This window comes from Neomonachus schauinslandi, chromosome 9 (genome assembly GCF_002201575.2).
Source record: "Neomonachus schauinslandi chromosome 9, ASM220157v2, whole genome shotgun sequence".
Taxonomy (NCBI): Eukaryota; Metazoa; Chordata; class Mammalia; order Carnivora; family Phocidae; genus Neomonachus; species Neomonachus schauinslandi.
In genome coordinates this window covers 30,901,264-30,916,578 of record NC_058411.1, presented here as the reverse complement: position 1 = coordinate 30,916,578, position 15,315 = coordinate 30,901,264, and the positions used below count along the sequence as shown (strand labels likewise).

At 51.2% G+C, this 15,315-nt stretch overlaps 1 protein-coding gene across 2 annotated transcripts in view; it reads left to right on the top strand.

The window, feature by feature from the left end:
* SUSD6 (sushi domain containing 6) overlaps positions 1-14,639 on the top strand; it is a 92,201-nt gene extending 77,562 nt beyond the window's left edge. Inside the window, exons 3-6 of one of the 2 annotated variants that reach the window (XM_021679745.2) lie at positions 3,169-3,366; positions 4,363-4,501; positions 8,003-8,430; positions 10,577-14,639. In XM_021679745.2, the coding sequence (XP_021535420.1) occupies positions 3,169-3,366; positions 4,363-4,501; positions 8,003-8,430; positions 10,577-10,602 (791 nt within the window). In that variant the 3' untranslated portion in view covers positions 10,603-14,639. The remainder of the gene's footprint in view (positions 1-3,168; positions 3,367-4,362; positions 4,502-8,002; positions 8,431-10,576) is intronic. The other variant, XM_021679746.2, reaches the window with a different exon arrangement.
* Positions 14,640-15,315: the final 676 nt, after the last annotated feature.

The window sequence follows — 15,315 nt, the reverse complement described above, 5'->3', positions numbered from 1 at the left end:
TTCTTGGACCTGGGGCAGCCTCTTTGCAACGCTGAGCCCGATGTATTTAGCTTGTCTCCTTTGTCTGACCGTCATAGGTAACATAAAATAACCCGTGTGCACTTATCTTACCAGGCTAACATTGCTGTGCTGTTGACATACTCTAAGGCTCCCTCCAACTCTGTCCATCTTTGATCAGATTCAGCTCCTCTTGTAATTCTGCCCTTCTTGAGAACCCTCAAATGCTCCCCTTGTCCTTTGAACATAGTACAAACACCTTCTGTTGCAGTCAAGGCCCTCTGCAAGATGGTTTCATTGCTCGGCACTTTTTTCTGAATTTTCCTTATTGTATTATGCAACCCAGCTAGCTGGGGCTGCTTGATATTTTCTAGGCTTTACTTACACTTTCCTACCTCTGCATTTGCTTAAACCGTCTTCTGATGAGATAAAGCCCCCACTTGAAATGCTGCCCCCTCATGAACCTTGCCTAGTCTCTCCCACACAAGATGTGGTCTCTCCTGCTTTGTGCTCCCTGTCTTGTGGCACTAATCACGTTCTTTGAGGTGTATTAGAATGTCTATGTGCGGAGTATCTTTGGAAGAATATTAAAGAAATGGGTGCAGTGCCTTTGAAGAGAGGAACTGAGTGACTCAGGAACAGGAGAGGGTTTACTTTTCACTGTACACCCTTCTTTTTGAGTTTTATATCATGTGTATGTATGTCCTATGATTTTTTTTCAGTAAAAGTATTATTTACATAACAAAGATCCACTCTAGAAAACATTGGGGAGTACGTTTATAACTTCAGAGGGTACGTTTATAACCCCAGAGAAATGTCCTTAAGACACAAAACCCAGAAGCCATAAAGAAAACAACTTTTAAAATATATGTGTATACTTGTCATAGCCTTCTTTAGCTCCAAGTACCTGAAGTGCTTATCTTTTTTATCCTTTTTCAGAGCAGAGCACAATGACTCCTACATAATAATAAATAATAGTTGAAATGAAATGAAATTGCCAAGTCACTTCTTTGTAGACCTCACTCTTTTTCACTGATCGAATGAATGCTGGGTGATCTCCAGGGTTCCTCTCATAGATTCCATGCAGATGTGGGCTTTATGGGCAGGGATACCAGCAAAGCGGGAGTGGCTTTAGAATCAGCAGCTCTTCCTCTGAGACCATCTTTCCCAGCACACTGGACCTGTGAGTGGGTCCTGCCTGCTTTTTGGAGCTGCTCTGGAGTGCTCAGCATTATGCCTCGGAAATGCCCCAATTAGACACAGTCCTAGGAGAGCTGGGGGATCTGTGGCAGGCTTGTTGCCCTGAACAAAAGAAGGAAAGCGTAAAGAGCAAAGCCGTTTGTAGAGGTTTCTTTGGAAATCCAGCTGGCCAACTCTTTGAACTAGTTGGCCAAAGTTGCAGGAGGCACCAGAAAGGAGTGTGGTGGGTCTGTCCCCTCCTGTTCAAGACTTTGGGGGAGATGGGTGGCGTGGGAAGAATCTGGAGAAGGCATGTCCCTAGAGGGACTGGGGGGCTTATTTGGGCTCATCTATTAGTCTCAGAGAAGTTGCCCAGACCTCCCCTGTGGATCCCTAGGGCACCCACCCTGGCATTATCTTCTAATAAATCTTTACAATTGAGTCTTTTCTCCCCACCTCAGCAATAAGCAGCTTGTAGGCAGGGAGCCGTCATCTCTTTTTTGACGTGACCCCCTCCCCTCCCCCGCCACCTGGCTAGCTGGCAGCTTGCTTACTAGCACTTTGCAGGTTGAAGGGAAATGGTATTTGGTGAGAGACTGTAAGGGCATCTGTGTGCGAGGGAGTGGTGGGCAGGCCAGTGAACAGGAGAGGGCACAGTCAAACTCCAGGTCTATTAGAAGAAGTGGAAAAAAAAAAAAAACCCGCAACGGTTCTTATTTTCATACTGATGTTCTTGTGATAGTCAGGATAGGGGGCAGGGTATCTGTCAGCAAAATCAGATGTCCTTTGGAGACTTTTATCTTTCTTGTATTAGTATGGCTTTTGGAAAGTTGAAGTTCATGGTACCTGGCCATCCTGCCAGCGTGTCTTCTCCCCCAGCCCAGCCTTCCAAACAGCACTTCCTTTCGTGCCCCTGCTATGTCCCTCCTCTTACGGCTAGACACACCCCACAATCCATTCTGCAGCGTCTGTCCAGGAGTGGAAGGGCAGGCCATGGCGTCAGAGTCCCCCTTCTCCTCGAGCTGCTCAGACCTTGCCGCTCATGTGATTTATTACTACAACTTATCAATACCAGGGTTCCCATCACAGTTGGGCTTCGTTTGCCATCCCCCTGACTGACCTGTTTGAAAGGGAGGTAACCTTGACATTCACACTTCTTAAAGGCCTGCTCAGCTCATGGGGTAGAAGCAGTGTCTGCAGGTGGAAAGAGCACAGGTCTTAGAATCAGAAGAGTCGACCAGGGAGGTCTGCCCTTTACGCTTCCTTACGCATGGCTACAAGTCATTGAACTTCTGTGGGCCAGTGTCCTCATTGACAAAGGGGAGTCATAATACCTATCTCCTGGAGCTGTCAGCATAAATAAGATAGGAGGTGAAGGTGCTTTTAAAGCTAAACAGTCCTACCTGAACAAAAAATGCAGGCTTTCCTATGGGATAGAGACAAGCGCTGGCAATGACCACTCCACTCAGGAGGTAGGGGCTGGAGAGGGGGCCTGGGAATCCATCAGAAATCCCCTGCCGGGCCATGAAGGCACATTTTCATCACACAGTGGAGTCCTTGCTGGTATTGATGTTGGAAACAGGGCTAATGTGTCTCCTGCCCAGGCTGACAGTATTTTTACCACCTTTCACTCTGATTCATTGTGTGTCTCAGTAGGTTTTATCAAAACCGTATTATGTGCTAGATCTCTGTGAGTTCACAACTTTGTCAGAGTCTGTCACTCCCTTATGGATTCAGTCCTCTCAAGGCACATGCCAAGGGAGAGGGGCAGTGTTGCAAGCAGCCAGACTTTCCCTGTGGCTAGCGTGCTTCCCTCTGTCATTGGCAACCTGAATTTCCAGAGTTTGGCCAACAGCCTTTCCAAGGGAATGACTCTTGCTTCCTCCTGTGTTGCCCCTTGAGGCCTGCAGAACTATCCTGCTCAGCGTCACGGACAGGATTCCCACTGGAAAACCCCAGCACTGTAGCACTGTTAACTGTCTGTCTTTGCAGTGTGCTCCCTGCCCCCGGAGCCAGAGAATGGCGGCTACATCTGCCACCCCCGGCCTTGCAGAGACCCCCTGAACGCGGGCAGCGTCATTGAGTACCTGTGTGCCGAAGGCTACATGTTGAAGGGCGATTACAAGTACCTGACCTGTAAGAATGGAGAGTGGAAGCCAGCCATGGAGATCAGCTGTCGTCTCAACGAGGGTCAGTCTGACAGATGGGAAAGGGGGTGCTGCTGGGGTTCTGCTTCCTTTCACCACGGGCAGTGGTGCCCACTTCCTCCAGAGCACCTGTGCCGTGGGGCAGGATAGTTCCTTTGATGCCCTGTGGCCTCCCTTCCTTTGGGATTTCAGGTCTTTGTGCAAGACATCTGGGGTTGCTGGTGCGTGTCCCACTGCAATTCAGCTGGGCCACCAAGGGGCTCGGTAGCTTTACTGAGGCATCTGTTCTGCTATGTAAAGTCCCTTTGATGCTCAGCATCTCCTGTTTGCCCAGCCAAGTGCTGGTGACCTTTGACCATGTTCTGCTAATACCTTCTGGAGTATCTCTTTTATATTATTTTTCTTTGAATGGAAATGGACGATTTTGTTATAGAGCTGCAGTCCAGCTGGACAGAAGACCTCACCCTCACCCCCTCCTGCCTCCTCCTGTTGTGCATGACAGGAAAATCCAGCTGCCTGCAGGAAAGCGTCTGTCATACAGCCATCTTTGTGCTTCACACTCGGGCTCCAAGACCATGACAACCCAGGGAAGGCTGGGGACCGGCCTGAGATTTACAACTGAAGTTACAGGATCTTAGAACAAGGGGTTATTACAGCCTGGTTCTTACCAGTTTCCCTGCCACGTGGGGGAAACATGGGCGGGACCTTGGATGGTGGAATGCCGTGGCCATGGAAGTGGCCGATGTCCACCAGCCTGCTACTGAGGGCAGCATCAGAAGGGGTTCATACAGGTCAGATGTCTAGGGGTTGGTGAGGTTAGAAATGAGATGGCCCTCACAGGGCTGAAGTGAATTTTAGGTTTTGGAACAGGGTAGGGAAACGGCCCCTTCCCTTGTATGTAAACACTGCTCCACACGTCGACTTCTAAAGTGGCCCCAGCCGTGGCACTGGGCAAGGAACCTTGGACAAGATCAGCCGTGGGGTTCACGTGTTCCGGGTCTGGGTATGACACACTTCTGACAATGGTTTATTTCTGTAGACAAAGATGCCCACACGTCCCTCGGGGTCCCCACGCTGTCCATAGTGGCTTCCACTGCCAGCTCCGTGGCACTCATTCTCCTCCTTGTGGTGCTGTTTGTGTTGCTGCAGCCCAAGCTGAAGTCGTTCCATCACAGCAGGTGAGCCTGTCGGGGGGGGCGGCGGGGGCGCTGTGGGGGCTGGCCTCTGACGGCACAGGGGTTGCTGGTGAGCCCGGCAGCCTCTTCTGCTGTGTGTGCCCAGGGGAAACAGGCGGGGGCGGGGGGCTTCCTGTGCGTTCACTCCTGGATATGCCTGGCCCTGTGCTTATCACTTTGCACACATTAGCTTAATCCTCACGGGAGCATTGCAGATAAGGAAGCTGAGGCTCAGAGAGGTTAAGTCAAGGTCATCCCTCTAGATGATGACCGCCTGGAGATTTAAACCTAAATATGTCCAACCCCCAAGCCATGTCATTTGCCCTACATCGGTGGTTCTCAAAGTGTGGTTCCAACGACATCAGCATCACCTGGGGGCTTGTTAGGAATGAGAATTTTCAGGCCCCACCCCAGACCAACTGAATGAGAAACTCTGCGGCTGAGGCCTAGTGACTTAGTTTCTTAAGTCCTCCAGGTGACTCTGATGCAGGCTCATGTTTGCGAGCCACTGCCCTGTCCCTCTAGTTCCCAGTCCTGCTGCATAAAGAGGCATCTGCTGGGAGTTAAACACAAACACCAAAACCTGGGCCTCTATCCCCAGACATTCTGATTAATTTGTTTTGGAGTGCGAGCCTGGCATTAGTGTTTTTTAAAAAACTTCCCCAGTGTCCTAACGTGGGGCTAGGATTGGCAGCCACTGCTCTATACCGCACTTGAAACAGAGGAAGTAGGGGTTTTGCCTGCCTTTGTCACTTTCCTTCTTCCAGTTGAATGCGTTAGCCACAAGTCATCTCAGACTGGGTAGATGGGTGGGGGGTGGGGGAGAGCAGATGGTTGGGGGCTGGCCCTGCGTGTATCCCTTAGGAGGGACTCCACTCCAGGGCTGTCCTGCCTCTGTGGTTGCTTCGCTTGGCCCAGCGGCCCCTCTTTCTCCTGAGAATGGTTTGTGTGCACTCACAGCCCTTCATCAGTCACTGTTGCCATCCACAGGCGCGGGGGAACAAACAAAACTGTGTTAAATAAAATGCTTCCTGGTCCGGAATTTACAGACAACGCCCAGGCTAAGTTGAATCCTGATGTACTAGGTGTGATTTTTCTGTCTCCTTTTTATTTTTTGTTTGGGGAGCAGGTTGCAGCTATTTTTTTTGAAGGTTGTTAAACAATTAGTAGAATAAAGAGGATCTGGAGGGGACTGTTTACTTAAAGAATTGGCTATTTCCACATAAAGTCAAGCTGATCTACTTGTCATTTCATCCAAATTAGGGAGTATTTTTCTCTTATAGTTATCTGGTAAGTGTGTTAAAAGTGATGGGCTGATTTTTCCTGATTTGAGTGGAAGAACGATTTGGTTTTTAATATGGGCTCTGTTTTAATTTTGTACTGTGTGCACATACTACGTTTTAAACAAACAAAAAGCGTTTTGAATAACAAGTTAAACACATACCAGAATGCACACTGCTTTCTATGCTCCCTTGCTGTCAGTTTCCCTTCCTTCCAGAAACCTCCATGCATTTCTTTTTTTTTTTTTTTTAAAGATTTTATTTATTCATGAGAGACAGAGAGAGAGAGGCAGAGGCAGAGGGAGAGGCAGGCTCCCCACTGAGCAAGGAGCCCGATGTGGGGCTCGATTCTAGGACCCTGGGATCATGACCTGAGCCGAAAGCAGACGCTTAACCATCTGAGCCAGCCAGGCGCCCTCTCCATGCATTTCTGAGTACCACTTCTGTCATCCTCATTGTCTGTGCCATTTGAATTGGGCGGCACAGATTTTATCTGCAGCTACAGGTGAGGAACTTGAGAGCTAGTGACAGCAGTCCAGTCCTCGGCGTTCTGTGTCTCATGTGATGCACCGAGGAGGACACACAGCACAGATGACAAAGTGTTCCGGGCAAACACTGACTTGGGATCTTAATCCCAAGGAAACAATTCAGTCCAGATTGTGGGACGTTCTAGGAGACGACCAGCCTGGACTCTACGAAAAATGTCAGTGTCGTAAAGGAAACTCTGTAGTGGACTGTCCTAGGGGAAAGGAGATGAACTAGGATTAACTGCAACGCATGATCCATAATTGGATCCTCAAGGGAAACAGACAAGACAACAGCTGAAACAGATCTCTTTTGGGGTAGTTGGGAAAATTTGTATTACTGTCTTACACCATGGTTCAATTTCAGGGATGTAATGATGTTGCAGTTATATAGGAGGGGAGGTTCTTGGGAGGACTGTGCCAAATAATGTTTTATGTAGCAAAAAGATAACTTGCTTTCAAAATGATTCAGGAAAAATGTGTGTGTGTGTGTGTATCAAAAAGTGATCTCAAAAAAGGTGCTTGCATGAATAAATCTCACACGCATAAAGTTGAATAAAAGAAGCCAGATACATGTACACATACACACACATGCATACATTCATTGTATATCCCATTCGTATCAAGATCAAAAATATGCAAAACTCAATTGTGGTGTTGAAGGGTTCATGTTTAGGCAGTAAAACTATTGAAATAGAAAGCAAAGGAATGATTTTCTTTTCTTTCTTACTTTTTTTTTTAAAGATTTTATTTATTTGACAGAAAGAGAGACAGCGAGAGTGGGAACACAAGCAGGGGGAGTGGCAGAGGGAGAAGCAGGCTTCCCGCCGAACGGGGAGCCCGATGTGGGGCTCGATACCAGGACCCTGAGCCGAAGGCAGACGCGTAACGACTGAGCCACCCAGGTGCCCCAGGAATGATTTTCATGAAAGTTAGGATAGTGGTTACTTTGGCTATGAGGAGGTAGGAGATCATAGCGACAGGAACAAGGGTGTCTGGGGATGCCGGCAGCATTCTCTGTCTTGACCTCAGTAGGTGTTATACCCCAGTTACCTTTGGGATAAAACAAGCTGTACATTTTTCTATTTTTGTGTGTTGTTGTGTTATAATTTACGTATAATTTTTTAAGTTAAAAAAAATTTAAGTCAAAACAAAATTCCTTAGATTTCAATTCCAGTGTCTCATTTCAAGACCACAGTGCTGCTTCTCCCTCCTTTTTTTTAAAACCGCTTTATGGAGATTTAATTCACATACCATAGAGTGTATCCACTAAAGTATTCAGACAGTATGTTCACAGACATATGCAAGCATTATGCTCTTACTTCCTACCTGCGCTGAACGATGGCATTATTTTTAGGTCTCTAGGTTCCTAGGTTTTGCACAGGACGAGAGAGGGCTGGGTGCCTGTGTACCCAGAGGGTAAGAACAGAGTCTCTGGAAGCAGACGGAACTGGATTCACATCCCAGCTCCCTCCCTGACCAGCTGTGTGACTGGGCAGGTTACTTGACTTCTCTGAGCCTCATCTGCACTCTTGGTGAATCTGTACCCGATAGGGCTCAGGTGAGGGTTCAGTGGAATAAAGCGCTTAGTGCTGTGCCTGGCACATTGTAAGTGCTCAAAAATGGTCGGTATTGTTGGTGTTACGGTATTTGTATGTGTATTTTAATTCTTCCTCTGTCTTTTCCTCCTTTGGCTGCAGGCGCGACCAGGGGATATCTGGCGACCAGGTGTCCATCATGGTGGATGGAGTCCAGGTTGCACTCCCGTCCTATGAGGAAGCTGTGTATGGCAGTTCTGGTCACTGTGTGCCACCTGCTGACCCCAGGGTGCAGATCGTGCTGTCAGAAGGGTCTGGGCCCAGTGGGAGGAACGGGCCAAGGGAGCAGCAGTTGCAGGACCAGGGGGCCTGTTCCTCTGCAGGTGGAGAGGAGGAGGCCCCAGGCCAGTCTGGACTATGTGAAGCCTGGGGCCCTCAGAGCTCAGAAACAGTGATGGTGCATCAGGCAACCACCTCTTCCTGGGTGGCCGGCTCAGGGAACAGCCAAGTGGCATACAAAGAAGCCCCAGATTCGGAGAACAGTGACATACAAAGCCTTTTATCCCTCGCATCGGAGGACTACACAGATGGTAGGTGGTCTGCACTGAGCATGAATTATGAGCCTCTTGGCGGCCTTGCGGGGAGTGAGGAAGGACTGAGAGCCTCTCTAATAATTGGGTATTGGGGGGCAAAGGAAGATAATACCTGGGGGATTAGCCTACAAAGTAAGGTCTCACCGTCAGCTCCTGGGAGGTGCTTTGGGCTCTGTATAGGAGACTTTTGACTGTTGTCTGTGAATCTTGATAGTTTGGAGTTTCCAAAACTATTTGTGGCCACAGGGCTGTGCTAAATCAAAGGGAGGACCGCTTGTTGGAGGTGGGAGCGGGGTCTGTTCTCCTGTTATAATTTTTATGTTCCTGAAAGGATAAGAGTGACAAGGAGGTATGGGGTCACATTACAGAGAAAACGAGCTGGTCTCTCTTCCAGGGCATTCAGCAGTTTCATTTGAAACAGGAGTATGACACTCCTGTGTAGTCGGTTCTCTTGCATTATCTCGGTTAAACCTCACAGTGATCCTGAGAAGTAGGTGTTATTACCATTCCTACTTTACAGGTGAGGAAACTGAGGCCAGAACGTATGTCACTTGCCCATTGGTAAGGGGCTGAGCTGGGATTTGAAGCCGGATGGATCTGGCTCTGAAGCCTGTTTATAACCCACAGTGCCATGCTGCCTCGCAGGTGACTTCGGGTTCTCTGTGGCAAGCCAGCCGTAGAAGGAAATGGCCACTTCCTGACCTGTCTGCCTTTTCTGGAGCCTGGAGAGTTGAATATCGGGATTGACCCAGTCACTTTAAACAGTATCTTTACATGAAACCCCAGTGTGGTTCAGGATGCAGCCTAAACCTAGCTGTTTCCCTTTGGACAGGGAGGCTTCTGCACTAACCAAGCTCCTCGGAAAGCCAGCATGGAATCAGTGTGTGCCCTTGGGAGTCCTGGACCCAGTTAATGTCTGAGGCTTAGAGTATCTGAAAGCAAAGAAGTTGGAAATTCTTGAATGCAGATCACATTTAGGAGTTTCCTGAAACCAACAGCATGCCTTCTTTTGGTGGGATAGAGAGCTAGGAAGGGGTCGCTACACAGTTGACCCAGATCTAAAGGTGGAAGCCAGTGACCCCGTGGATAGCCAGCTATACGTATTATGTGTCTGCACTTACTGACACCTGACCCAAGTGCACCTCTCGGCCCTTACTTTCCTCAGGAGCCTTGATGGTGCCTGCTCTTTTCCCTTCTTCTTCTTGCTACCTTGCTTTGTTCTGTTTATTGAACAAGCATTTTTGAGAACCTGTCTTGCGCCTGGTGCTAGTTAGGTTTCTGGGGGGATAGAAAGTAATTTGAAAGCTGCTATCTGCCTGCATGGATGGTCAGTCGTTTGGGAAGATCAGGCCTATATTTGAGAAATAATGGAACCAGGAGTTGTAGGGTCCATGTCAGAGTGAGGGCCCCAGAAAAGATACAGTTTCTCCAGCTCGTTGCAGTCTGACTGAGCCGTCTGCACCTGATGGCCCGGTAGGAAGTCAGGACCTCGAGGCATCAGTGTACATAAAAGGAGACCAAGACCCAGAGAGGAGAAGTGAGTTACTCAGTATCACACAGCTGGTGGATGGCCGTAAGGAGGAGGTGGGACCTAAGCAGGGCTCCACAGCCTTATAACGTGAGATTAAGGATAGAAAGAGAAGCAACTAGACCAGCAGAGTCAAGGCAGAGAGGAGGTCCAAGGTAGTGGGACCAGAGGGGATTCGAATACTAGACTGAACATTCAGATTTTATCACAGAGATAGGGGGAGAGATGAACAAGGAAGGCCTGAAGAAAGGGCTGAGGGGTTTAGACTCATTAGAAGTCTAATTTTTTTAAATTAATTTATTGATTTTAGAGAGAACGTGAGTGGGGGGAGGGGCAGAGGAAAAGGGAGAGGGGGGGAAGAAGCAGACTCCCTGTAGAGCGTGGAATCCCATGTGGGGCTCGATCTCATGACCCTGAGATCATGACCTGAGCTGAAATCAAGAGTTGGACGCTTAACCGAGTGAGCCACCCAGGTGCCCCTGAGTGAGGCATTTTATTTCTTCAGACCAGGGCCTGCACGGGGACCCTGAAGTGGGATCAGGTGTGCTGCAGAGAGAGGGCCCCCCCCCCCCCAGCAGGGTAACCACTGTGCTTTCCTGTCTTCTCTTCCTGCAGATATCCCACTGTTGAAAGAAGCATGAGCGCTGTCACGGGCCTCTCCTCTCTGCAACGGTCCTCTTGTCCTTCTGCCCTCTCCTGGGGTTTTGAGCGCCCTGTACTCCAGCCACCCTACCCGGATACCTGAGCTGCCACCTGTGTATCTGTGTATCTCTGTATGTCTGAGGGCCTCCAGGCCCGCCTTGCTGGAAACTCGAGGAAGAGTCTCGCCATCTGCCTGCTGGACAGCTGGAGGAACTGGCCTTTTGCCTAGCCTGGCCTTCCCATCTGTGTCGGGGACATATTTGAATGTGTTGGACTGAGCTCTTCCTTTCCCAGGGCCCTCTGGGTCCCCCCCCAGCCAGCTCTCTGGCGGCAGACCCCACCAGCCTGCGCGGGCCCGAGAGCCGCTGTGTTTACTTGTGCCTTCCCCCCAGCCCCTCCAGTTCCCCTGTCAGGCGGGCTCGTGGCTGTCCTGCAAGCCTTAGTGGCTGCCCCACGGCCTCTGCCACACAGGGGGCTGGGACTGGGGCTGGGGCTGGCCTCTTACCTCGGAGGGCTGGCACCGCTGCCCTTAGCAGGGGCAGATCCAAGGGTGGCTCTACTTAGGGCAAGAATGTGGGTCCCTGGGCCTGCCCTTAGTTGACACCGGTGGCACGTTTCTTTGGCTGAGGATGGAGGATGTGGGGAAAGCCATGCCAAAGCTATGCCAGCACCCAGCTGTCCGGCTCCGAGGTGCTGGCTCCTGGCCCTGTTGAGTTCCCAAGAAGCACGGAGAAGATCCTGAGGGAGGGAAGGAAGGTGGCTGATGACGGTTGTCTTCCTGAAATGCGAGTCCTCACTTCCACATTCAGCACTGGCCTTCCCGGCCGTGGTTTTCTCTGTTTCACTGGAGCGTGAGGGGAGGTGGCCTGCTGCCTCCTGGGTTGGATCCTTGGCAACCTCCGCTTGCTTGCTGCCCACAGGGCCCAAGGTGAATCACCGCTGGAACGGGAGAGTTGCTGAGGTGCCGCGGAATGCCCAAGTGGCCGCTGGCATTCGGGGCAGGTTGCCCCGTTCTGGGTTCGTGGTGACGCAAGGGAGCCTGAGAGGCACAGACCGAGTCCCCAGGCAGCTGCAGGCGGCTCCAGCCCCGGTCCTGAGGGTCCTCGTCACCACAGTCACGTGCCTTAGTAATTGCGCCCGGAAGCGTGCTGCTGCTCGCGCACCGCTGCTTTTCCTCCTCGTGTTTCCCCTGCCACCCTTCCACATGTCACAGCGGACACAGGACTCCCTGCTCCCCCCTGGCACCTGGGTGAGGGGCTGACAGCCCTCGACACCCCACCTCGCTGGTCTGCGGTGGGTGAAAGCTCGCCAAGCAGCCTGGCCCTGGAGCCCTGCCGTCGAAGGGGGTGGGCTCTGCGCTCCCCGCTGCTCTTTGGGGGGCTCTCACTCTGCCACCTGTGGGTGCTGACCAAGGCTGGGGTGGCAGGGCTCAGCCAGGCTACTGCCATCGTCAAAAGATGTGGCATTGAGGAATGCTTATTTCTGTTTTGTTTTTGAAGCACTGGGGCTGGGAGACTTGTCGCTGACCCCGCCGGCACCTCTGCTCCTCCCCAGGCCGCTCCGTTTGGGGTGGTGAGAACAATAAAGAACCCAGTTTATTTTCAGTACCTGACCTAACAGGGTAGCTCCAGGCGTGGGCGGCCACCAGGTTAGGGGAATGGCCTCCTCTCGGCCTCCTGCGTTACTCTCTCACGCACTTTACCGCCCGCTCCTTCCCAGCCTCCTGGCACCACTGTAGGGTTCCTTCGCTCAGGGTAAGGGCAGTGCCTGCTGGGCCTGCGGGCAACCCCCTTCCTCCCTCCAGGAGCCGGCTGGTTCCATATGGAGCAGGTTGGCGGAGATGCTGGAACGCAAGCCTCCGAGGGACCTGCAGACGACCGGGGGGCCTGGCCTTGGCCTCCGAAGAGGCCGTTGCCGGAGCCGTGCCTCCAGCAGTCGCTAGCACTGGGCCCATCTGGAGGGTGGGGTCCCTATGGACCCGAGTTGCCTCTTCATGCACGGAGGGGTGCCCTTGTCTTCCTCCAGAAAAGAAAGCAGGGACAAATGGTGGAGGGATCCAAAGTCTCACTGTTGGGCTTGCAGCCTAGAATATTTTTTAAAATGGAAAATCTTACCCTTTTTTTATACCATTACTCTGGGTTTTCCCCCCTAAGAGACTGCACTATTTGTTTTGGGTTTGTTCAGCCACATAGGTGACCGGCTTAGCCCTTGGGAAAAAAAAAAATGAAAAGCCTTTCTTCTGAAGCCTTCCACCTCGCCCGCCATTAACACCATCCTGGGGATCACAAGCCCAGACTTGCCTACCTGGTAGGAAAGAAAGTCTGGATAAGTGGGAACTTAGTGCACACACACTCCCTTACCCCCTCTCTCGCCTCCCCTGCGTCATTGGCTTTGCTGAGGCCCCCCTCCCACGTCCCTGTCCCGGGAGCCCCTGGGCCTCCCACTCACCTCGCACTTCTCTGGAGCAGTTTCTTAGCCATCAGCCAGGTGCTGCTCTTTCTAGGGCTTCTGGGCTTTGTCCCTTTTAAGGGATTAGGGACTCCACAGCTGCCCTGCGGTGGAGCCCGGCGGGAGACAAGGGCCGTGGCAGGGAGCAGGTCATTAGGCGGGAGGCTGCCAAAGGAGGCTGCCAAAGGAGGCTAGAGCAGGTGGGAGAAACGCCCAGGGCCTGGCTTTCCAAGGCTCACCTCTAGCGGAGTCCAGCAGAGGGCTTGTCCAGGAGAATGGCCCGAACCAAAGGACTAAAAGTGTCTTTTTGCACACATGAGCTGACTCAGTGCAGGTTTTATATTCTGGTGACTTGCAGTCACATGCCAGCGACTTTCAAGGGCCAGTATGTGGTGAAAATCGCTGAAGATTTCTGTCCCTTTCAATGCCTTAGTTTAGCAGATAGGCTCTCTGTTTTGCTATTTCTGAATTTTGTGTGCTGTGTTCCTGTTTCACTTGTGTGAACTGTGAAATGGGCTGAATCCTAGCCACTTTGCAAGTTCTTTTGGCTTTACAAGGCATTTCAATGTGCATTCTACTAACACTCCATTTGCAAACAGAACTTAAGCTCATGTTGTCTTCCCCATTCATCCCTTCCCCCTCCCCCTCTCCCCTCCCCCCCCCCCCCAGCTTTCAAGTTCTTTGGAGAAGCCTGATGGCAAGACAGACAAAGGTAGACTTTTCCTGCTTCTTTAGTGCTGGCACAGGGATCCCCAGGCGCTCGGCCCCTCCCCTCCCGGTTCTGCCTGAGCTCTCGAACCACCTGCTTGCCACACAGCAGTGTCTCTTCCGTTTGCAGGGAACACCGTCACATAGAAAATGGGATATGCTGCAAACACTTCTACATCCTTGCCTTTCTTTCCTCCTTAAAAGAGAATAAAGGACCCAGAAGGGAAGTGGTACACAGGCTTTACAGTGTAATTCCGGATGTGCTTGCTGAGGACAGTGATGCTGGGGGCTTCTCTCGGGGGTTGCTGCTTGGGGCCCTGGCTCTCAGTAGAGGGCCAGTCGCTCCCGGTGCCCGGGGAGGGGCTGAAAGAGATTTTGCTTGGCAGAAGCATGGACCGAGTGGTAGAGTAGCTGGTTCCCTGGACAGGGAAAGGCAGCAGGCTCAGCTTTGCTGGGAAGCAGCTCCTCTTAATCTCCAGTTGAAAACCTAATAGAATTTTGAATGAAAACTCCCAGGTTGAGCCCTCTGTCGGGCAGCAGAGCTAACTGGAGGGCATGTAGGGGCCAAGCACTCAGATTGCCAAGCAGGAGGGGAGATGGACTCGGGTTGCATGGCAGCCCACCACACCCTGCCCTGGCTTCTTATCACACCACTATGGAATCCTTTGCAGAATGGTACTCCTATATAATGGTTTCAAACGACACATGCATCATTGACTCTGTGCAGGATGTCACTCAATCAGTTTGGGTTTGCTTTATTTTATATATATATTTTTTGGTATCCTGTACATTGCAGTGGGTGTGAAGATAGTATTTTAATATTTGTACAAAGTTTAATTTAATTTTAATTGTTCTATGTATATAACTGCATTTCTAAATAATAATTAAAAAAAAGGTTCTTATGAAGGCAGTTGTGAGAGATGTGATCCTTCCAGAAAGTTTTTGTAGAAACCCGAGAGTGAAAAGAGTGCATGTGGTGGGAGCTCCTGATGGGATGAAGCGCCAGCTCCCGGGCGGGGTGTCTAGCAGGAGTAGACGGGACAGGGAGTGTGCCATTCAGGGAAGAGAGAGCACAGGCCTTGGTGGAAATAGATTCATGTCTCTGCAGAGGTCCTCAGTATGTCAGCCACCGTGCTGTGCTGGGACTCCGAGGAATCTCTCCCTTGCCGGGAAGGCGGACAGTTCCAACAGCATGCCTCGATGATCACGGAAGCTATGCCAGGGGACAGTCAGCAAACAGCCTTTAGATGGATGGCAAGTAAGCTGAAATGCCAAGGGCCCGCACAGCCAGACTACGGGGCAGGACACCACACATGTGGCGAAAGCAGGTGCAGCGGGGAGAGAAAGAGGAGTGGGTCTCAGGGCTGAGGAGGGGGGAGAGCGGCAGAGGCCGGGTGGCCCTGGCCCTCCGGGCCCTCCGAGTGAGGACTGGGGAGGTTTGACTTTGACTTCATCTTCTGCGCGGCTCGAAGTGCTTTGAGCAGCAATGATTTAGTGAGCTCCCCTTTTCTGGGGGGAAGCTCTCCCCATCTTTTAAGAGGGATGTTCAGGGCGAC